Source organism: Pieris rapae, chromosome 11 (assembly GCF_905147795.1).
Source record: "Pieris rapae chromosome 11, ilPieRapa1.1, whole genome shotgun sequence".
Lineage (NCBI taxonomy): Eukaryota > Metazoa > Arthropoda > Insecta > Lepidoptera > Pieridae > Pieris > Pieris rapae.
The window spans coordinates 2,163,838-2,189,149 of NC_059519.1; the positions used below are offsets into that span (position 1 = coordinate 2,163,838).

At 31.9% G+C, this 25,312-nt stretch overlaps 2 protein-coding genes across 5 annotated transcripts in view; one reads left to right on the forward strand and one right to left on the reverse strand.

The window, feature by feature from the left end:
- Positions 1-21,426, reverse strand: part of LOC110996883 (mitogen-activated protein kinase 1) — a 51,071-nt gene extending 29,645 nt beyond the window's left edge. Inside the window, exons 1-2 of the mRNA XM_022264760.2 lie at positions 21,022-21,426; positions 2-128 (exon numbers count right to left, since the gene is read on the reverse strand). Coding sequence (XP_022120452.1) covers positions 2-128; positions 21,022-21,149 — 255 coding nt within the window. The 5' untranslated portion in view covers positions 21,150-21,426. The remainder of the gene's footprint in view (position 1; positions 129-21,021) is intronic.
- Positions 21,427-21,521: 95 nt separating this feature from the next.
- On the forward strand, positions 21,522-25,164 carry LOC110996884 (calcium release-activated calcium channel protein 1). Of its 4 annotated transcripts, none has more exons than XM_022264763.2 (4): positions 21,522-21,611; positions 21,687-21,943; positions 23,255-23,404; positions 23,686-25,164. In XM_022264763.2, the coding sequence occupies exons 2-4, from the start codon at positions 21,842-21,844 to the stop codon at positions 24,208-24,210; spliced, it is 777 nt and encodes a 258-aa protein (XP_022120455.1). In that variant the 5' UTR covers positions 21,522-21,611; positions 21,687-21,841; the 3' UTR covers positions 24,211-25,164. The 4 variants fall into 4 exon arrangements, with proteins under 4 accessions (XP_022120455.1, XP_022120456.1, XP_045486201.1 ...); XM_022264764.2 differs by lacking the exon at positions 21,522-21,611 and adding an exon at positions 22,167-22,197 and having other exon boundaries at positions 21,618-21,943; XM_045630245.1 differs by lacking the exon at positions 21,522-21,611 and adding an exon at positions 22,167-22,197 and having other exon boundaries at positions 21,618-21,839.
- The last annotated feature ends 148 nt before the right edge of the window (positions 25,165-25,312 follow it).

The window sequence follows — 25,312 nt, forward strand, 5'->3', positions numbered from 1 at the left end:
CGTTTTCATGTTTGAACCTTGTAAGAATTTTGATTTCTCTTAAAGTTCTTTGGCAGTAAGTCTGATGTTCGAATGGTGAAATCTTCTTGATGGCCACTCTGGATTGTTTCACTGTGTCATATGCGGATCTGAAAAAAAAGTCATCGTTATAATATTAAATTAACGGAACCGACAGACGTTGTCATGTACACACTAAAAATAAATTATATTATATATAAAAGAACAAAGAACTCTCTTACAGCAGTAAGAGTCGAATAAGAAAAGACTGAAGAACCGAAATTGATTCCTGAATAAATTAAACGAACTTATTGCATAGCAACGATGCGTACACTTTGTAAGATTTGCTGATTAACTTGGAAACCAATCTTTAAAACTGTTGACACATTAAGAAACTTGTATTCAACTGTTATATTTTCTAATAATATCATACAAAATTTATGGATAAAGTATACATTCTTGTTTGTTTTGTTTTTTGTCAATATTATCCCCTCACTTATGAGTTTTTGTTCCGCGCGCTCGCTGATGACGCACAGCGCTACGGATATTGAAAGTACTTAGAACATTTCGATGATACAGAGGCCCTGATTTTTTTGCTATGAAAATGGTCCAAATAAGTCTCAAAATTACTATATGTTATTTTCGAAGTCCACGTACTATAAACTATTACACTATAGAGTTTCTACTATATGGAAGTAATAAATCTTCTCATTATGTCCGGCTCGGATATGAGTCGACTGACGTCACACAATGTTTGAATAATACATATGGGACTTATTAGAAGATGCCTTATACATACTTATTATTTATGTATTATTTGCTAATTAAAAAACGAAAATTCGACGTGTTATTTTGTTGAGGCAGTAGTATAATATAATGCACCGATATAAGAAAGAAAGAAATAAATAACTTTATTTGATAGAAACTTTATTATATTTTGTCCACAACTGAGCTTTTTGTAATGTAGTTTTTGTTGTCCACTAAAGTATTTTAAAACCGTTTAAAAAAAATTAATTTATAAATACATTGAATTCTCTTAGTAATACAAGACCAATCAATAAAAATAAGATTTAGTGCATTTTAAAGTCGATTTTTTATACATTATTATAACCAATAGTATCTATATTTAATTACTTAAGTATTCCCGTATTCCCTTCACAATAATTTAGTCGATATGCCTTTAGTAAATAGAATATAATACATAAATGTTTTCATTAGAACTATTACTTGCTGGCTACGGTTCCACCAAAGTAACAAACGTATAAAGAATAGAGCAGTGTTGGCCTAGTGGGTTTAGCAGCCCAGGTTATTGCGACTCTTAACTCTGAGTCACGAACTAATTACGGTACACTAATTGATATCTATGAGCGCAATATCGCTCGGAGAGGAACCCCGCATGTTTTAAACCCCAAAAACGACATGTTTCGGGCACAGAGGGCCCACTTGTCTATAAAAAATATCAAAGAAACGGATGAAATCTGAACAAAGCCCATATAGAGTTGTAGCTCCTCTGTATTGTTTTTTTATTATTTGAGAATGTAAGCCACCGAATATCGATATTAGGTCCGTACACATGAAATTGGCGTTTGGTAGTACTTTGGCCTCAAATATCTCCTCTTTGGTTAGGAATTCCAAATTCAATTTTTTACAGCTACTTACTCGTACATTTATTTTCTAAAAACTATGATTCATTTTTCCCGTTTCAATTTCTATGCGTCACATTTATAAAATGAAAACATGATATATCGCGTTATTTACGAGTACGGGCTCCACAAGTGCACAAACCACTCGAAGAGTTAATGTTGTGTATGGCGTCGATGTCGCATAAGAAAACAGTGCGTTTTTTGTTCCAGAAATTTCGACCTGCAGACTAAGCCCTGTGGACCGCCGGATACCAAAGTAGAACAATTAACAGCTATTGTGGAAGCGGATCCATCTCAAACTACGTCTGAGATATCTGCAGGCTGCGCTGCTAGTAATAAAACTGTAAAAGGATCTAATATAAAAAGAATTTACTCTATCCATGCATACAACATTGTTCCGATTGAATGTATGCTAAACTAATTAATTATGCCCTAAATAACTCTCAATGACTCAAAAACTCTTAATCTAATAAGAAAAATTTAAAGCAAACAGATAACACCTGTTATCAATATTGACATCATTATAACGTTTTGACTCAGACATTCAATTGCAATTACTTATATGAAACACCGTGTACGAACCAAGGCTGAAATTTCGCTCACTCAGGCTTTCTTAGTTTTATAAGAGCAGCGATTACCTAAATCGTCAATTACGCCCCGAGAATATAGCCAGACGTAGTCACTCTCTTCAACATTGAATTAATTCGTTACATCTTAATATATATAACGTGTCACGTTGTTTGTCCGCTATAGACTCCTAAACTACCGAACTGATATCAATCAAATTTGCATACCGTGTGCAGTTTGATCTAACTTAAAAGATACGATAGCTTACATCTCAATTTATACCCGCAACATTATTTTATTGCAAATATTTGTTTATTATTTGATACAATTCTAACAGATGGCGCTGTATTAAAATGACCAACCTTTCACATAAGTTCTCCTGCCGTTTCCCTTGAATAGTTTACTACTATGTAATATAACAAAAACCTTAGCCACAGCAAGGCTCGGCCGAGTCTGCTAGTATTATATATAATACTATGAGCTTATAATCTTTTGTTACGCAAGTGTTAAAAGCAAAAATCCTCTATTATTTAAAGCACCCTGATGACTCAGGAACCGGACACGCCGTCAAAATAAAATTTATGAATAATATGAATTACGTAGTTTATATTGTTATAGATGCTGTTTGTAAGAAAGCTCTATCTTAAACTCCGAAAATACTACACTTCTGAAATTTCCGACTTGTTTGATGCTGGTTCCGCTTAGTTACCATCACCATGGGCGGATCAAGGGCCTCATGACCCTGATGATAGTGTTACAAAATTGTTTGTGTATATTATTACCATTATACAACTTGTGTATACGGTTCTATGTATGTCTTGGTTTTAATAGATATTTCCCTTTCTATAGCAATTCGTGGAACAATTTATCCAAAGAAATATTACAATTTCTATCTAATCTCAGTCTTACATTCGGCTTAACCGTCTTTTAATTTTATGTAATTGGATTTCAAGATAATCTGGACCGCGTTCGTTACAACAATGGACGCCTAAGGCTTCACCGCCCCAAGACGGGTCCGAAACGAATTCAGTAAATTGCCTAACGACATTTTCATAACGCCATAACGCCCTAGATTTTAACGCAACGTCAGCGCTCCGAAAAACCGCTAAAAGAGCAATTTCAAGTTTGAGTTTCTAGAGCATAAATTTCGCATTAATCTTGCTAGCTTGAAATCGTATTTCTATTTTAATTAGTGAAGTTCCTCAAACATGGTATGTTTTTGTGTGTATTTCACTGATATTGAAATTTTAGACAAATTTTCAGCTTAAACTTTATGGGAACAACTTATTATTGGGAATTAATCTAGCACCGATTCACAAAATAATAATCACAATTATTTCTAAATATATGGTGTCGCTTTTTTACATTCGATTCCCAGACTAGACAAGTAATTTTTAGAAAATCATTGAAAAAAATCAAAAAGGTCAAAAATCAAAATATCTTTATTCATATAGGTTAATAAGTACACTTATGAACTTCAAAAAAATTAAATTAATTGTAAATTTACATTTACTACCAGTTCGCAAGTCAAGGGCGTAGAGCGGGCAAGAAGAACTGGCAAGAAACTTTTCGCCACTCATTTTTTTTGAATGCATGCCTACTTACTGTTCAAAATAAAATAGTCTTTTAAGCAAAATAGAAGATATCAGAGGTACTTTCTCTTGATTTCCACTGGGACGGCGACTGCGCGGCAGTTAGGTTAGACCGCCATGTATAGTCACGTTTGCTTTAATTATCACCATAGCGACACCTTCGCAAGAACATCATACAATCATCCGATGACTAAACATCAAAATTTCGTAAGTTTATAATGTTAGTCATAAATTATTACTCTCCAATAAGTTAACAACTTTCTCCAGAAATGTAAAAACTGGGCAATAAATATACGTCTTCTACTACCCACACGAAATCGTTGCATAAATATTCAATTTATCCTATAAAAAATGTTTTCCACATTTGCTTCATATGTCGCATTGATTATTTTTACAATATGTTAAAATTATTATACAAAATTCGAGTATACTCCTCTCTCAAAAGCCGACATCGCACCTCCTAAAAATGGGTGTCTATGGGCTGCGATTTCTGTCCTTTTAAGGAGTCCCGTAGGCTCGTTTGCCCTCCCTTTTATATAAAAAAATAATATCTGAGAATTTAACAAAGCTGATTGCTTGATTTATTTATCTATATTATATACATAATTCACAGGATATTTAGGTAAAGTACACTGGCCCCCATACAAGGATTCTCAGTGTTGTGTGGGGATGTGTTGTGTTGTGTTTATTAAAAAAAATATATGTTTATCTAATACTTAATAAATTTGTATCGGTAGACATCCCTACTCATCGGCAAATAACACAGAGGGTGTAGCCGAGAGAAAAAGCCGGCGTAAAAAAACTCTTGGTACGTATTACAGTTCACCACATCATATATAATTCTACAGTATATTAGCTATCTATACTAATATCATAAAGAGGAAAGAGTTGTTTGTAAGAATGTTTGTAACGAATTGGCTCGAAAACTGGACCGATTTTAAAAATTATTTCAACATTTGAAAGATACATTATCACTGATTACTATTACTCTGTTATTATATATTCTATTCATTTATCTTTTTTTTTCATCAAATACCGTACACAAAGGAAGCCTGCGATGCACATTTGGTAAACACATTATTATTTAGGTATTTTGGTAAACTAATATTTAATCGATGACTTGTAATTAACAATAATTACAAAACTAAAATTTCCATTATTCAGGGATCGCTTCAAAGCACTTTATATTCCACGGCAATCAACTAAAACAAAAACAAACCTTATTTCGTAAAGCTTAATTAATCACAAAGGCATCGTTAGAATACTTAATAAGGTAATTTCAACACAAAAGCGAATCATCATTTTCATGGAAAACATTTGTCGGTTAAACCCGTCCCTTCGAATGCTCAATTAACTACATTTTTTAGTTATAAAAGAACTACATATTATAAATAGTCAATGTAGTCAACATTTTCTTATAAATCACCTTAAATACGAAATTGGATTTAATCAAAATGTAATCCGGAATTTCTGGTTTTATCCTTTTCTAGTGAAAAACAACAATCATTAAAAATTAATGAAGAAAAATTAATTAAGAATTATGAAGAAATAAAAATTTCGTCCCACAATGACTTGAAAGTTTTGGACACTGACAATTAACTATTTGTCTGGCAATAAAAAACCGGACGAGGCAAAGATAAAGTTTTCGCGGTAAAAAATAAAATTTTTAAAATAAAGTTTTCTCATGTTTCAACACCCTTTAAAAAAAAAACAAAAAAATTTTTTTTTATAGAACCTGGGGCAAACGGGCAGAAGGCTGTGCTGTTAAACGAAACAGCCACCCATGGACTTTATCAATACCAAAGGGCTCGCAAGTGCGTTGTCGATCTTTAAGAGTTGGTCAATATTGTGTGACCTCTACCGCAGTAAAACAAATAGTTTGTTAAGAGGCACTTCGCGAACCTATCAAACAAGCTTTTCATTTAACAGGACCTTGAAAAGAAATAGAGTCGCTGGCTTCATTAACTTTCAATTGACTCCGCAAACAATCAGAGTCAAGTTTCACTCTTCAAATACGAATAGCATTTTATTTCGTACTTTAATATAACTTGGCCAAACATTGTTTGGAAATGAAAAATATATTTTTGCAACATGTTGTGCATTAGGAAAAATTCTCTTCCTTATAATATATCAAAACAATTACTTCAGTAAGTATGCGGGCTTACTAAACAATGTTTCAAGGGCCTACAGTCTGGGAAAAAAATTAGACTATAAGTTTCGACAAGAATTATAAATAACATGATAATGAACAGCCTATTAACCTATTTTTATATTTTTATACTTAATGTACCACTTTCTCTGCAAATAAACGATTTATTGATTATTATTATTACAAGTAGGCCTCAGATTTCTGAATTCATGATCATTTATATAATCATAATTTTTCTCAACGATCGTTCTCTTTTCTGGGCTAACAGCCCAACCTTGTATAACAAACTCAACAAAACTCTGAATATATATGCTAAAACAAAAAAATGTGTAAAGCAAACAATTCATAAATTTTTAATTACTTTGAGCTATGATCAAACTGAAATTCTACTAGAAGTAATAAAATAATAATTTTCACATAATATGTTCTTGTCATGTCAAACACCCTTTAACACTCACTAACACACGCATGCGTACCCTTCCCCACTATCACACACAAATACACACACACTACATACACAATCCCTTACAAACTTCCTTTTTGTTATGTATATGACTTGCTATGGAATGGAAGCCTGGTTATCCATATTACAGGTTCTTACCTAGTTTGGAAACCAGTCTCCCAATACTGTCACTATATTATGAATTATTATTGCTAATGTTTAAGGGAGAAAATAAATAAATAATTATTATTATTATTTAATTAATCTAATAGTCAAGCTAGCATAGCTGATCAGCCACCTGTGCCTGACACACGACGTCGACTTTTTGGGTCTATGACATGTCTGATTCTTCACAATCGAACCATAACCGTTCGAACGAATTTTAAATATGTAATAGAAAGTCCATTGGTGCACAGCCGGAGATCTAACCTATGACCTCAGGGATGAGAGTCGCATGTTGAAACCACTAGGCCAACACTGCTCAAGAAAGATTCGCCCTAAATTAAAATATCGACAAAATTTATAAGATCTCTAAAGAAATTTACTTTTGCGATGTAATATGCCTCTGGTAAAAAATGAGAAGTTATTATTTGTAAACACTCAAGACGTCCTTTGAGAAGTAAACAAACCGTTGGAAATTAACTCTTGGGACTCTTCAAATGGAGGTAAATTACCTTAGAGCTGAATCGAATATTGTGCAATAAAGTGTCATTATGAATTACTTTCCCTAGAGTAATTAAATACATTATTCACTCACCTTAATTTAAGAATTAAATATTTCATACAATATTTTCAAGTTTCACTATTATTTTCAAACTCGCTTAACATAAGACTATTTTGTTGTGATGTTTCAGAAAACGTGTACCTATCATCCCGGGATAATGAATCCGAGGAACGTTCTAGACACGACTATATGTACAGATAGGCCGACGAAGCCAACCGAATTTGGTGAGGACATGAACAATAAAAGTGGGAACACCACAAAAGCGATGGGATGGCGACATCATAAAGATTTCTGCATGGATAGAGGAAGCAAAGAACAAATACTAAAAGAAATTCAGCTTCGCATATAAAATGGCTTAAATATTTATTATTATTGTTATATTGGGAGCTCTAGTCATTAAAAAATGATGAATGGCAAAAATATTCTAATGTCTGTCGTCTTTGACAGGACGATGTTCAATTGTTCGTGAACTATGTCTCTATTGAATTGGCGCTCAATGACGTTTAACATCAAATCACATTCCACAGATAACATAACCATGGTAACAAGTATAGAGAAGGTCTGATTTAATTTATGCATAATATTATTACCGCTAATGTACAAATAAAAAGCTTCGATGGACAGACATTACTTAAACCGTTAAACTTTAAGAGAGCTTTTATATAGTCATTACACACAGAGGAATACTGAATGAAATGAGTCGTAAAATCGTACATTAGACGGCGTCATAACATTAAAAGAAATGGATTTGTACAATTTGACGGCTTTTAATGAGAAAACACTGTATGCTCTAACATAATTCTTATTTGCGCGTCAATTAATTTATTCTCAAAAATTATATACATTAAGATAATTAATATCGAAATATAATGACGTAAATTACTGCCAGATAAAAAGGTAATTTAGCACTGAAGCGAACTCAAATCCCGTAGAACTTTTTTGCACACATACTCTATCAGTCATAATCATCATCATCAATGGTTGTTTTTTTTATATAGAACTGGGGGAAGACGAGCAGGAGGCTCACCTGATGTTAAGTAATACCGCCGTCCATGGACTCTCTCATGCCAGAGGGCTCGCGAGTGCGTTCCCGGCCTTTTAAGAATTGGTACGCTCTCTTCTTAGAGAGAGCAACTCCGTCCTTCTTGCTAATGATCCATGTTGGAGAACCATTTGTAAGCACTACATACAGTACCTACTTCTACGTAAAAAAAAGTTTGCATATGACTTCTATATGTTGTAATTTAATTAATATCAAACATCAAATGAAACACCTAATTCCCATCCATTATCTCATTATTGTAAATACAATAATTATTCAATTTATATTCAGTAGTACACAAATGTATATTTTTTTTTGTAATTATTGCTCTATGCTTACACACTTGAACTGAATTATGAGTTTACCTCCACTAAATTGAAACCACATAAAAAATCATTTTCCATAGATAAGAACGCTGTTAGTACATTCGTTACGCTTGTTTACCGATACGTATTTTGTATTTATGTGCGCAGTATTTTCAAACAGAGGACATAGTGAGGTTACCGGCATATCTTATAGTATAAGAAAACCAATAAACAATAAAAATCAGAGAACTTAGTCTGAGGCCAATGCTTATAAAGTCCACTAGTGTTTTTTTTAGATATTTTTTTTCTAAACTGATTTTACTTAAATATTACCTCAGAAGCGGTTTGAAACTCTGGGTTGAAGGTGTCCGTCCATTTGTCTGTAAATTTTAATCACTTATTGTGCACTCTTCTCAATTTAGGGTCACCTGTTAAGGCAGGAGTGTTTTTATAAATTAATAAATAAAAGTAAATATTATACCCCAATACACTAACCAAAACTAATAATAATAATAAGGTATCTATCCACCCTCCGTAATGTCTCTCGGTGGGTTTAAAAAAGGTGTAACGGCAGGAAAGCCTGTGGGTGTACCTAACTAACCAACAAAATATGCTATATATTAGATACAAGAATGTATATAAAAGTCATAGTTTTTCACACAACATAAGTTGTTTTCGCTATGCTGGACTTCTATTTCGTTATTAATTTTGCATAAATGCGTCCATCAATTATTTTAATATCTTAAATTAATCAACTAATCTCACATCAATTTCATACTAAAACAGTTGAATTATAATAAAACAGTGAACACAATTTTGTTTCCCAAAAATATAAAAATATAATACGCAAGAGATATCGCATATCTGCAAATTTCCAGACGATTTTTCATTCCTGTAACCATCCATAAATTTGACGCCACTTTTTCCCTCCATTATGAATCGAAAATGAAGAGTTACGAGGGAAAGATAAGCCGCGTTCGCTGCTTACTTTACCGTATCACATAATCGTAAATATTTATTTAGTCTATTACTTAGAAGGGTTTTATAAAATTGCTAGTAAAACAATATAAATGTTCAATATAGTTCGTCAAACAATAAGAACTAACGAAGACTCGATAAACAAACTATCTCTCTTTCTTATTATGATGTTGGTGTTTATCAAACATTTTAATGGAATCGAAGACAAACGGAAAAGGTTCGTAAAGGCTGCTTTTACAGGATATTTACGGGTTTTCTAATTAAATTGTGAACTTTTCGTAATTAAAGCTTAACAAAAGCACTTTATAACAGTGTTATTAAGTATATGTATTTTTATACCTGGATGTTAGTTTTCGTACTCACATTAATTAAAAACAAACGCTTATTAATTAAAAACAAAAATTGCCAACATGCCGGATGGATATTAAATCAAATATGACAGACAGGACTTTTGAGGACAAAGCTGATGATATCTTAGACAAGGAAGAGACAATTAAAGAGATGGGTCGGTACCGATGAGATGGCGAAGGTAAGCTCGAAATAGAACGTGATGGAACGCTCTAGACGCCTAGGTCAAAAAACAGCTTGACGAAAGAAGTGATTTGAAGATACATATTTTTTATTAAGGGGAGTTGTTGGGTTTTGTCTCACTTATTAATGTGTTTAATGTTCAAACCGCAAATAATATTGACTATGCATTACTTTAAATTTTGGCATATTTTAATTCCAGGATAGTCTAATACTGACGCCTTACGGACGAACGAAATAATAGATTATTATTGAGGGAGATTTTATACCAGATTACTGCGAGAAATTTAAATACAACTTGATAGGTTATTAGTATATTTTTCTCTACCAATGGTTTTGAATACTATGGTACATAGACATTAATTGGGTCTCATCAAAACATATTTTAATATTTAATTTACCATCTTTATACATATATCTACATATAAATAACAACATGGAACATTTTGCTACGCTACCCTGATGACAAACTTCAAAGTCCTTAAGCATTAAATAAAGAATAAGGGGTTAATGATAGAGGGGTAAATATTAAGGGTTGTATGTATCAGGTCGTATGATAAAAATAAAAACAAAAAACTTCGTCGAAAATATTAAAAAAAATCTTGAGGTGGACACCCCATATCGCTCAGGGGTATGCAAAATAGATAGTAGCCGATTTTCAGACCAACTAAATAAATATGTATATAAAATTTTATAAATGTGGTCAAACCGTTTCGGAGGAGTATGGTAACTAATATTGTGACACGAGAATTTTATATATAAGATATATATTCATGTAACAGCAAGACCCATTTTGTCTTTAAATCATTCTCGTATCCGCTTGGGCACGAGAATGATTTAGATTTGCAATTTTTTTTTTATTTAAGGACACAAGTACAAAACAACGTCTGTCGGGTTCGCTGGTATATATGTAAATTACAAACATGCACGAGTTTTCCCCACTTGGGCCGTTTTCAATTCCCGCAATTTCACCCTCAAAGGTTTACATTTCACTTGACCTCGAAATACTTGTAAGAATTCAAACGAATACTTCCAATGTTTTAAGAACCAACAAAGATAACTTTTGTACTAACATTTTTTCACTTTTGGTAAAAGGCAGTCATATTAACAAGCATATATGTATATCTCTTCTGTGCTACCGTTTATATCGTTATTAATTATTGAAACTACATAAGGCATACGTTTATACAATATACAGTACAATTATGAATCATACAATATGATTATGTTACTGAAGGCATATCTTTTCATCTGTTTCACTAATTGTATTTGAATTATAAAAACAAGAATCAAAGGGTCCTTCAAGAAAAGAGCGTACCAATTCTCAAAAGGCCGGCAATGCACTCGCGAGCCCTCTGGCATTGAGTGTCCATGGGCGGCGGTATCACTTAACATCAGGTGAGCCTCCTGCCCGTTTGCCGCCTATTCTATAATAAATACAACCTATATTACCTACGTAACTAAATTACTTGTTATACGCATCACAGAAATGTGGAAAAGGCTGCACGGCTAATGTTTTTGTATGCAAAGTACAAAAGCGTGGGAGACCTGCCACAAGGGTCAACGACATCAAAGCGACAGGCCTTTGACCAAAAGTGGAACAGTGTTTATGTTAATGAATTGTAATTAACAATGAAGTATTCAAAATAGATTGGCTTTAGGTTATATGCATATGGTTTTATATCGATCAGGGACTCTATTGCCTTATATTGCTACATACATGTTTACGTAGACGACACACATTTTGTCCTCCGGGGTTAACCCCTAAATAGAGTTTAAGGGTTTGCATGTTACGAAGGTATTTCTAAAAAACACATAAATATTTATTATGAATTTAAATTTAATAATTAATAAGGCAAAAATCTGTCTTCAAAAAAGTTTTTTTTTATCAATATATTAGTTACTCCTTGATGTACACAATAGCCGAAGTGATAAAAAAATCTTGTCACACGCATGTTATGACACTCGTTATTTATGCCAAATTAAACATGGCACTATGTGAACTAAACTACAAATAAATCACAGGTTCCCGGCATAAATATTTCTTGTCATTTTAACGAACCTCTTACCGAAAGCTGAGTACATCATAAACAACATTAATTAATGCTGTGATAAAATATGTAGGCTGGGCCGGTGACTAATGGATCGTTATTTCGTCAGGTTATAATCGCCCGTTTCGCAATCACGCAAAAATCCAATTAATCCATCAAGTATCAAATATCATACTTACATGTGTGTGTGTGTCACTTGAATAGATAATAATTAAATACATTCACTGACTGTATAGAATTTAGTCATGTGCGTCAGATTAGGTTAGATAAGAAGGGTGTGAGAATGTGATACAAAAGACGCAACCGTTTGATTTTGATTGTACAACAGAGTTTCTCTAGTCCAAAACACGTGACACGCAACACGATCACAGCACAATGTATGGAAATAATTAATGAACTGTATGCAGATTTAGCATTAATAGACGTTTTTAAGTGAAATGACAACATGTCTGTTTCACGTTAGTTCCTATACTGTAAGAAATAGTAGTCTGGTAAATTTTAAGATATAACTGTTTAATGTTGTGTTGTTGTATGTATTGTTCTTTATGTGATATGAATGAAAATAGTTTATTGAATTGAAGTAATCTGTAATTTTATTTTGTTAAAAATAAATAAATAAGAAAATCATCAAATTTTAGTTTTTATGTGAACAAGATCGAACATAGAATGATACAACCATTGTATGGTTCCTGTACGCACTCTTTGCCAGACATGCATATACATAATTGCTTTATTTGTCAAACATCAGATGCAGAAATATTGATTGGTAGATTACACATCGGTGAGTATAAAAGTTTTATTGACAATAACAACGTCACAGAGGGCCCTTAAGCTTTGACATTGTTACGACATCTTAATTAACGATATGGCTTTGTCATGAAAACAGTCTTTATTATCGATACCGATGTTGTTTATCTATACGGTACGGTTTAAAAATAAATCAGTGGCGAGTGATGTAACCTAATATTATTTAAGTTACATATATATTTTAGTTAATAATTAGAAGCGAAAACCAAATATTATCAATCATCGCGAGCTTTAGTTTTTCCCACACTCATATTTTGTAATACGTGGGTAACACTGAAAATGTTTAGAACTGGCCAGTAAGAAACCTTGGCAATGAAAACTTTTTGAATTTTGATCCTTGAACTCTTTGGTAACCTTATGTAGTATATTGCATTCATTTGTCATTTGTTTTTGTGAATTGGCGGCAAATCTTAAACTCTTGTTACACGTGAAAATGAACGCGAGAAAATTTTCCCTCAATTATTTATTCTGTCTTTCATTGTGGGCTTACTCAACAACAAAACTATGATAGGCTGCGATTATTTAAAATTGGTTTAACGAGTTTAAGCGTGGATGTATCAATCTTAATGATGATCCGCGCTCACGCGATTCCTGGGGGACGTCCTTTAACAGTGACTATTGAAGATCAATCAATATATATATGTTGTCTGTTGTCTTGGAAAAAGTTCGACAGCAGCGCCCTTGAATCAGGATCCTCTTTCACCACGACAATGCTTCAGCGCACTCCGCAAAACGGTCTTTTGAATATTTGACTATGGCAAGTGGCGAAATAATGAGTCATCCGCCATACGAACTCGACCTGGCACCCTGCGACTTTCATTTATTCCCAAGAACAAAAGATAAAATTCAATGTATTCGCTACACGAGCCCTGAAGATGCGGTGAAAGCATACAATGATGCCATAGAAGAGACCCCTAAGGAAGAATGGGCCCACTGCTTTTCTCAGTGGTTCTATCGAATGCGACGATGTTTACACAGGAACCTAGATTACTTCGAAAAACAATAAAAGTACCTATTGGCAACTTTCTACATTGGGCCATTATTTATTTTCTAAACGTTTTCAGTCTTACCTAGTTATAACACCCTCGTTTCCGAATAGCCAATAGGCCGACTACACTGATATTCTTTTATAGGTAAGAGTGAACTTAGATTTAAGAATCTTTAAATAAGTAAATTAGTTTTATTTTAGCGTCGCAAACCCACTACCCCTCATTCTCATAATCATAATCTCTTCAAGAACCGCCACCGCACTTTACTGGCGCTGCAATATATTTATTTTTTGGGCCTCAGATTTCTATATCTGCTTCATCATCAATAGTAATAAGCAATATAATATGCAAGTAGGTGATCCTATGTGCCTCTCACGCAGGCATATTTTTCGGCAAGCGGTTTCCTCACGATGTTTTCCTTCACCATTTTATACGCACAAAGAAAGAAAGTCCACTGGTGCACAGCCGGGGATCGAAACTACGACCTCAGAGATAAGAAACTCGCCCTGAAGCCTAGACCAACACTTCCAGCTGACTGACAGGTATTGTGATGTGACATCGAAATTGAGATACAGCTGCAAGCGTTGGTACTCTTTTTTATTAAAATTGTAATATACGCATGCAATTGAATTTTAATAATAATAGTTAAAGTGCTCGATGCCGATATACTTGATATCACTTATATCTTGATAACGCCAAGTATGTGAATGTTATAATTGACATAATGCCATACCCACAATTAATCACGAATATTCATACCCACATCAAACCCTTGTCGGGTTGGTGAAATTGCTTCTATATTAATTTTAGTAATATCTACGCTGTTAGCACTTAACTGCAGCTCCAAAAAAAATAATGCCGAGGGTTTTGTCGCATTGCGTTTTAACGATACCAACAAATTCATTTTAATATATTTATTAGAAAATACATTAAAGCATTAAAAAGAACAGGGCGTTTCCCGTCAATTATTAGTATATAAATTTTCGTTTGGAGTGTAATTAAATATTCTTTCATAAATCTATATACATATTATTCTGCCCGTTTGCCCCTGGTTCTATAAAAAAAATCTACCGTACGTGTGTATGCCACTGAACTCCTCTCTGAATCTCCTAATGCGGCTGGACCGATTTGAATGTTTTTTTGTATGCGTTTGGTTGGCGCCCTCGATGGTTAAGATTCACAAATCAGGTTATTAGGTTATCTTTCTATACAACTGATTTTTCAGGTGCAAGTCTCACATAGCTTAACTGGTACAGCTCTTGGCGCGTAACTAAACGATCTGGGTTCGATTCCCAGTCTGAGTCGTCCGCTATTTGTATTTTTTCTAGTATAAATGTATAATCTACGTACATTAGAAACACCGTTGGTGTCTTAAACACAATTTTAAAGGAATAATTCTAGTAGATTAAACAAATCTGTACAACTCCTCATACAAAATAAACTAATTCTTAATTATGTATTTCTATTACAAACATATTCAGGCTTCTACCATTATATTTTTTATAAATATCGAAATTAAATTTTAATACACTTACTTAATAGAAAACATTCGGCAATTTATATCTACAGAAACATATGATTACGTGAAAAAAAAAGTATGAATCAATAAACTGTTTTTTTTTACACAATTATTTTTTTTCTAAACAAAGGTCGAGAAAAAAAACACGTAACATTCGCAAAACGGATGAACATATCCCGATTCAAACGAGGAAAACGCGACAATCCAAGCTACGAAACAATAGGATATAATGACTCATACAAATAACATGGCTCATACCTAACTATGCTTCCGTGACACCATTTTAACAGCCAGTGTTGGATTTATACTACCTGACAATGCCGCTCGCATTTCTCGTTACTAGCAATTCCTATATTAAGTGAAGTAACGATTCAAATAACTTTGAATTTTAAACGTCCCGCTTTTTCAGAATATTGAGTAATAACTACAGTATTGGTTTAATTTCAAATTAAAATAACACAAATTTCCATTTTGCAATATTTTATATAATTTTGATTATGTATAAAGTTCGCGTTAATTGGAACTTAATGCTTTTATGCTTAATGATATCAAATAACTAAAATTATAATGATTACATTGTAATATTACAATCCGGTTGAACACCCTATAGTAATACAAAAATATAATTATCCAAATTACTAAATTTATTAATTAAATAAAACTCAGAGAAGCTCCAATTTGTTAAGTCAAATAAAAACTGTCAACTCAAATTAAGCTAACAGAGTAACAACGTAAATTGAATACAAATGTTTGAAAATTGTTAAGTATTACAAATATGCCTTGACAAAACAATGTTCGCGAGTTTCATATTTCTAAGTCCGAAATTTGAGAAACAAACCTTCAATATCCCCAATATCAACAGAATTTGATTATATTAAAATCACTATGGCTTTGTCAATTATATTTAATTAAAGCCAATTTCGAAGGCTGAGTCTTCCAGAGTTTCAAAGCAAACGTCTAATAAATTTTCGAAAATTTAATAACTACAAATAATAGCTGGCCCGTAATAAAGTATTATACATTGTATTGTTTTTCAAAGAATATGTGTAGAAAGCTTCGGTATTATACATAGTAAGTTGTAAAAATGGATGTATTAATTAGTAATAACCTAAAAATTAATTGATGATTAAATGATCTCTATTATATTGAGTCATGTATATGTTATAAAGTTTTTCTTTAATTTATCCAAACTGTTATAGAATATTGAGTAGGTTAGGATTCAGTATATATGTATGTATTGCTATTATTATTACATTATATTTTTTTTTTTGCGTCTGAAGCGCAAAGAAACTGTTGTGGTGTCTGGCAAAATAACCAGCGCTGCGGAACACGTCTACTCCACAGCATAATGCTAGGACTAATTACAACCACAACGAAAATGTTATAGGGTATGTACACATTTTCTTTCCGTAATGTTTTGTTGATTTCTTTTTTGGTTATTCTTATTATTTTGTGAGTTTCTGTGTGTGTTTCTTTAGTAATAAATGTTATGTCTGCTTCCAAGCTTATTAAAGAAATGTATAATTATGAAAGGAATTTCATTTAACATAATACAAACTATCAATAAGACACATTCATTGCATGTATTCATCCATAACTTCGTGGTTAACGCACATGACAAAAGCGTAGTGTGGAAACCTCCCATCTATCTATCTCTATCTATCTCCTATAAAAAAACCTACAAACAATGATTATTTCCGGTTAGAAACAGCAATAATGATTATATTTTATTTATTTAAGCAGACAATCATAAGCCTATATGGTAATTTTTTAGTTACAATTCTGTCCTAACTATTTAAATATAAGTAGGTCATAAAATGATGTACGTGTAATATTAATAATGAGATATTGAATAAGAGCCGAAAAATTCATTAATTCTCTCATTAAAAATTCACATGTTAAAATTTTACGTGTCATATTGCAGTGTCATCAAACCGTACGCAAACATTTTAGAAAATATTTACAGCGGTATCATTACATTTCTCGAGCTGAAGTCACGTTTCACGTATCGATATTGTATCTAATAGCACGGTAGGTTAACCCGAGGAATATTGCTGGCAGGGAGAGTGATAAATGCGATCAATCGATTATAGCAATTCCACCATAAATTAAGTTATTGACCTATCGATATTGTGGCGTGCTTTTTAATTATGATCGTACACACTAGTTTACTGTAGCAGTTATTTTAAATCTGTTATTGTTTCAACAAGTCATTAATTCTATATAAAACTTAGATAAAAATTCAATTTCATTAAAAAACTTCACGCAGTCCCATAATGTCAAGTCAATAAAGATTCACGGTACGAAATAAATGAAATACGCATTCAGGAAGGAAAAAATAATTATGAAGATTTCATTACATTTTAAAAACATCAAAAGAAATATGATATTACCAAACAAGTAGGTAGGTACCTCCAACGGAAAGGAAAGCCCTACAATTCTCAATTACTTCGGAAGTGGTCGGAATTTTTTACACCAAGACACTAGATACGAATCAGTGAAGTGACAAATTATTTTAATGTTCATGGTTGGCTTAGCACTTCGAAACGAACCCTTGGTACTGAAGCATGTCTAAAGCAATCTAGTGGAATAACTTGTGCAACGAGACGTCTCAATGGTGCAAGTGTGAATTGCCTTGTGGATTATGGATTCATAGTCACTAAAGCAAAATGCATACTGTAGCGCTGCGAATAGTAAATTTGTAACTACCGTCCAGGAGCGTAACATAGATTCGAGTCAATTTAACTATAGCTAAGTCATGTTTTGTGAGGTCAGAGCTAATATCGACACAAATCATGGAAGAGCCTTAATATCCCTAATGGAATAAGACCTCTGATATTCATCAATGGATTACATGTCAAAAGTTTTTTTGAGTACCCTTTATTTGTAACATTTCTTCTTTTCCATTTCTTTTGACGAAAGTTACCAATCTAAGTTTTCCCAACTTTGAACTTCGGTAAAACAACGTTTAAGTACCTACCTACCTAGCTTATAAAACTATTTTAGTTCGAAGTTAAATTCAGTGCAAGATTTCTATCTTAGATTTTCTCCGCTGAGCTTTTCATGTGTAATCAACTGTAAATAATACGTTCCAAAAAGAATTTTTATCATGCTAATATGAAAAGTTATCAGACGAGAGAGTCTGTTTAATTATTATATTCTGACCGACGATGACCGAGTGAATGACTTTAATAAATTATTAAAATATATCTTCTCCTCTTTACACTTCTAAGAACTAAAAACATTTTGAGCGGTGATTGCATTGTTAGATATACATTCCGAACGGAATATAGTTTTTACAGCAGGTACATATCTCATAGTTACCACTAGTACAAGTGAAATATAGTGTAATTAAAATGAGTTCAGCCAACAAGTTTAACGAACCTGTAAAAGCTTATCTATATAAATAAAAGTGATTCGCCAATTTACGTCAATAACTATCAAACATGAATTTTTTGTTTGTTACTCAGGAAAAGGTTTTTATAAACCAAAATTTATATCACATACTATGCAAAGCAAGTAAAAAGATTCAGCTATCTTCGATATATGAAAAAAGGACGGTCCGGTTATTAAGGAATAAGAAACCCTATACTATCATCTCGTTACTAGCAAATTAACGCAGGTGATCGGTCACATTGTGTCCTTGTGGACTCCATTAAAAACCGCTGTGGTTTGTATTAATTGTAACCATAGCAGTCTTGTTTAGGAGCGCGATAAATGCATGTAAAAGTAGTTACATAATATTATATACCTATATACAGTCAATACAGTAAATTTCACATTAAAAATATTTAATGAAAATAAATTTTTATTCAATAAATAGTCATTGTTATCTGGAAAAAATCGTAATATTTTATTTTATCATTATTTAGTTCCTATCAAAATCTGTTCTTTACTGCATATTACTTTTCCAAAATTATGTCGATGTTTCACATCTGCCAGGCGTCCCGTGCGGCTCACATTTTTTTTAATATCCCAAGATATAATTGCAAGAATTCTCGGATATTAAGGTGTTAGACTAACGGATGTGGCATAACTAAGGTCGGGCCGACATCATCGCGTATTCAGTGCTCCGATCACGTACATTCCTTCTCATAACAAAACTAATAGACAATACTCTGTGATATTTTTTTTAAAGATGTTTGTCGTATTTAAAAATAGATTATAGCCACCCTAAATGTTAGATACATTTTCCTTTATCTATACTAAATATACTTATGTATATGTATATGTTTTTATCAAAGATTTGACTATCTTGGCTTCATAAATTAATATGTAAATGGAATGAAATAGTGTTTAGATATATTAAATTCTATTTCCGGTCTGGTAATAGACAATGGGGCAAAGTGATATAACGTTTAAATGTCTTAATAATATAATCAAATTAGGTTGAGGGTTTTTATTATTAAATTATACATCATTCTCACTTATAACTTAGAAAAGTATTTAAAAAAACATATTATACTAATTGAGGCCTATAGTATACAATTATGATGGTCTTACTCAGACACTAACTACAATTCATCAAAGGTTATATAAATAAATAAAGGATAAGGAAGCAACACCAGCCGCTAAGAGTTATAAAACTTTAAATTTAATTTAATGATTTCTAATATATTTTGAATTTTATGAACTCTTTATATATTAGTTAGACTAACTACGTCACTAGAACTTCAGAAGCAAAATAATCTTTAACCAAGAATATTTGTATCCATAGCATAAATGTATAGGGTTTTCCTTAATATCCAATTATTTTCCTCATAAATCTTTTAATAGTTTCTATGGTCCACTTAATGAATTTGACTTATATAAAGTATGATTTTATTATTAATTTTTTTTTTGTACTGATTAACAATTATTATTACTTACAAACTATCATAAGTATCTCCTGAGATATGTACTAACATAGCAGAGATAAATGTCTAAAATTACTTATATATTATATATAAGTAATTTTTCATTATATTATATATAATACCAGAAATAAAAATCTAATCCAAAAAGATGATGATTGAATTATTACCGTACATGACACTAACAAAAACTAAATAAACTTGACATTAATATTATTAAGTAACATCTGTACAAAACCTTAGCCTAACCATACAATGTTCATAAACAGATGTTGGTCATATAATTTGTCACTATTTAACGGAATTATTTCAAAGCAATAAAATATCTGCATGCACCTTGTTAATGTTGTACTTATATTATTGTTTATTTACAGCACTTATACTGTAAAACTTCACAAAAACTTGATAATTATTATTCTGGTTCTAATATAAGTTCACAATCAATATAACTTATGCCTTATTGGAGACAATGTTACTAACTAGTATGATTATCTAACTCAAATATATCTTATCAGTTTTATGGTTTTACATTTTTACATGAATGCATACTATAGTAAATCAAATGAAAGTGTCAACTAAATTTTGAAATAAATAGTTTTTCAATAAAGCTTGTCTTTGTTTAATATGTATGATTGATTATAATCATTGCTACCTGTTTTTAACCATGTGTAATCCTTCAACTAAACTTTATTTATACAATAAAAAGCATTATTTTTACCAAACTGAAGTAATTGCCACATAAAAATATACATAAAACTCCACATATAGTTACAATTGTGGTTTATTTTAATAAATATAAGCAGGGTTTGTAAATGGTGATGAGGTAAGTACTTACACAACCATGCCATAAGCTCCCTCGCCAATGTACTGGAGGTTTTTATACCTCGGTCCAACTTCAAACACCTGTCCTCGCACTATTTCAGCATTAGGGTTCGTGGTGGTAGCAGCTGCAGCCTCAGCCATCGTGACACAACAAACGGGAAGCCACTTAACCACAGCACAAATAAAATATTTACAGTTTTCTCTCACAGTACTTCAAACAATTGTGCTTCAATTCTTCTGCATTGGTCTTAGGCAAGTTCTTCTTAACGCTTAGCCAATAATAAACCAAAACAAACAGTACATCCGACCTACATTATCCACAAATAAGACAAGTGACTTATCATTCTCATTCGTCCAATTTCCTAATTTCTTGGACACTCCCGCACGGACGCAATACCGTTAGAAAATGAGTGAGATAATTATAGCCTTCTCTTTCACATAGCAATGGCGTTCCGTTATGACATATCTTACAAGTACTCACTGTCAATACTAAACGTCGTAATGTGCAATGACGTGCATGATATAAGTTACGAAAGTTGACATCTGTATTACGTTTTGACTTTTGATTAAATATCTACCTACGTTCTTCTAAGTCTCTACTCCGTAAATATTTTTAATATAACTTATTTTATCTTTGTATACCTATTGTACTTACCATGTTAATTGTTTTGCTTTTAGATATTACTTTATTCTTATTCTCATATAAATAACACCACTGCGGTAAACCGAAGCTACCGACATATATTTTTAAATATAGTATATAGAATTAAATTGCATGGGAATCTAATCGAGTGACCCCGGCGACTTGAAGGTCTATCGTGTATTGTTTAGGTATGTCGGTTTGGTCAGCTAGTACAGTCGGCAATAATTACCACTTCGGGCATCCTCCCAGTCGTTATACTCATTCTAACAATTGGTGCCCAAACCCAACCAAGGTATGAGTCCTCTAATTCCATGTCTGCATTTGTATAGGTCACTTTAATACTCTTAATTTAGAAACTAATTGATTTCAAATTGCATTTCACATTTGATTAAGTTTGTTGTTTGCCTTTTTTTAACAAGCATTACATACATTTAGCATATCTCCTGCAATTGTTTATTTTTGAAGTGTAAACACATGTACAGTTTCTTATCAGGGGGTTTTTATTGTTTTTCCAGTCAAATTCGGACCCTAAATTCCTGTTAAAAAGTGAGTTATAAAATTATATATTTTTTTACAGTGAGGGAGCAATCATTTAGGTCTATTATTTTTAGTGATATCATGCCTTCTTGAAAATGTAAATAATCTTATTTAAAGTTTTGTTAGCCTTTTTTTAATCATCTGCTTGTGGTTCACAATGGTGTTTAAGCTGGTTTTGTGTTAATTTATGTATACAATTGTTTATAATATTTTTAAAAATTATATGGTTAATAAATAAGTTAAGTACAATGTTCATGTATTCATGTTATTTATTATAATTACAGCTTCAACTTAATCTATTATCATTTGACTTATGTGCTTGAAATGAATTTCAATATTATACAAATATTGAAATTTAATAAGTCATAGCCTTTTCATATAATTCTGTCTCTCTGTAAACTATATGATTAAGTGGCTTTTTGGATAGGTATGACTAATTATTCATCTATAATCGATATTTATGAATTTTAATTTATTAAATTGGCCTCATACAGCTTGTCATTTCAGAATAATTATTTGTGTTTGGCAACTTTTTTTTTGTTTTGGTTCTGTAAATTTATTAGTTTTACAGATTTTTTTTATTTTCTTAAAATTTGCAGAGTGTAACAAGGTTTTCTTTTTGTAAATGGCATCATGGCTCTAGCTAATTCTTTTAATAAATGTTTTCTCAAACATAATCAGTTTAAAACTATGTGGTTACTGCCATGTTAACAATACATCATTGTTTATGAAAAGTTGTTTTTAAATTTATATTCTGTTACTTAGTGTGTTGACCCTCTTAATGGTTGACATAAATTTAACTTGATTATATTATAATAATAAAAGCTGCTTAATAAAGCATATATTATTTGGAAAAGAAAAAATTAAGGGGTATATTCATCATGATCATGGGTTGGTTTTACACACTGTTATGGTATACTAAGGATGATATAAAACCCAATGAAGCAAAAAATAATAAGAAGTTCAAGCCTTTATATAACCTTGCAACACAAGGGTCATTTTCTATATGATATATCAAGATACTTTTTGTTTGACTGACTCATAATTTTTCTGTTATATTTTACAGCATAAGTGCGTGATGGCGAACGAGGGCGCTATAAATGCTGATGACGCCCTACACACGCCAGCGTATCTCTCTTGGAGGAAGTTACAGCTCAGTCGAGCTAAACTTAAGGCTTCCAGCAAAACATCAGCACTCTTATCTGGATTTGCAATGGTAAATTATAGTGTGAAAGAGAATACAGCAGTACTTTTTTTACTAAGTCCTATGTTTAATAATAAGGGCAGGAGCTACAAAACACTGGATATACAATAGAATATTTAATGTAGAAATTGAGAGGAAAATTGGTAGCTATATTATTCACTTTAGTAATTTGATCTATATTTGATCAATTACAATTCTTAAAAGCATATATGACTATATATAATTAATTTAAATTGACCTATCTTGAAACAGTTTTTACACACACAAACCTTGCTAAAGATATTTTTTTTCAGGTGGCAATGGTTGAGGTCCAATTAAATACGCCAACAACAATTCCCGCTGGTATGTTGGTAGCATTCACAGTTTGTACTACATTGTTGGTAGCAGTCCACATGCTGGCTTTGATGATCAGCACATGTATTTTACCAAACATTGAAGCTATTGGCAACCTCCACAGTATATCCTTAGTTCACGAATCTCCCCACGAGAGATTACATTGGTATATAGAGATTGCATGGGCCTTTTCAACATTGTTAGGTCTTATCTTATTCTTAGTAGAAATTGCTATTCTATGCTGGGTGAAGTTCTATGATTTGAGCCCCACAGCCGCCTGGTCCGCCTGTGTTCTTCTAATTCCAGTAATGATAGTTTTTTTGGCATTCGCCATACACTTTTACATGTCATTAGCAACACATAAATATGAAGTTGTCAACTGTGGTATAAAGGAATTAGAATTTTTGAAAGAACAAATAGAACTAGGTGATCAAGACTCCCGAATGAATAACATGCCATTGTTTGATCAGGCCCGAGTTGTGTGATTTTGTATTTTTATATGGGAATGTTATAATCTATAGTTTGTTACTATTTACAGTAGGTCAAAAAATATACTTAAATTGTACTTAAAACTTAAGTTGCCAATTAGTGGTTGTACTAGATTATATTATATATTCTTTTGGTTTAATAACCAAAAACACACAGCCACTTTTGTGAAATTGTTATACCTTCTCTATTACCTATCTAATTAAACTGAATCTCTTGCATCTCTCTATTAAAGAAGCAATATTTGACTTAATACATAACAAATTCCTTTTAAATTAATAATACCTTATTCAATCCTAAAATTTTACTTAATATATCATAATTAATAGTTAATCTACAACCAAATTTTAGTGATAATCTTATTAAACTAATTTTAATTTATATATTATGACTCAAAATAAATTAAATGAATTGTACGTAATATATTCTTATTTTTTGTAAAAAAGATAAACATAATAAATCATTTACATGTTTCGTCATATTATGCTTGAATTTGCAAGTGTGGGGTAAAAATTCCTTGGATTTATATTTTTAAGAAATCTAACAGTAAAAGAAATTATGTTTAATGTCAAACTTCAAATTTACGTCAAACGGCCTTGTACAATATACTGACCTTGAAACATAAGAAATGAGGTCGCAATACACGATACAAGTTGTATCGTGTATTGCGACCTCATTTTTCGTATCATGTGTTGTATCATACAACACATGATACGATACCTGAATTGACTATGTTTAATTATAGCCATAATACTCCATTACAGAAATAATGATATTGAGAAAGTGGGGCGATATATTAGTAAGAAAAATAAAGTTGTAGGTTAATACGACTTCATGACGTTACGTTACATTTATTTATTCTAATTCTTCCTGATGCTCGTGCACAGCAGGAAGATTGTATAATTAAAAAAAAGAATGGTAAAATTGTATTAAAATAAACGTATTTTGATATGGCCAGTGTATTTTTGTGATACTCGCATAAAAAACACCAATTTTTAATACTAAAGAGCACTTTTTTTGCTTAAAGCTGTGTAGTTTTGCCGTTAAAAAGATTTAAAAGTACCTTACCATTCCTTAAAAGCATCGTCTAAAATTAATTTA

What these genes read in the sequence shown, in the direction of transcription:
- LOC110996884 (XM_022264763.2), top strand. Translation starts at nt 21,842, where the DNA reads ATGTCGGTTTGGTCAGCTAGTACAGTCGGCAATAATTACCACTTCGGG. An exon ending in GGTGCCCAAACCCAACCAAG is followed by an intron (nt 21,944 to 23,254) that starts GTATGAGTCCTC and finishes TATATTTTACAG; the next exon opens with CATAAGTGCGTGATGGCGAA. An exon ending in TCTTATCTGGATTTGCAATG is followed by an intron (nt 23,405 to 23,685) that starts GTAAATTATAGT and finishes ATTTTTTTTCAG; the next exon opens with GTGGCAATGGTTGAGGTCCA.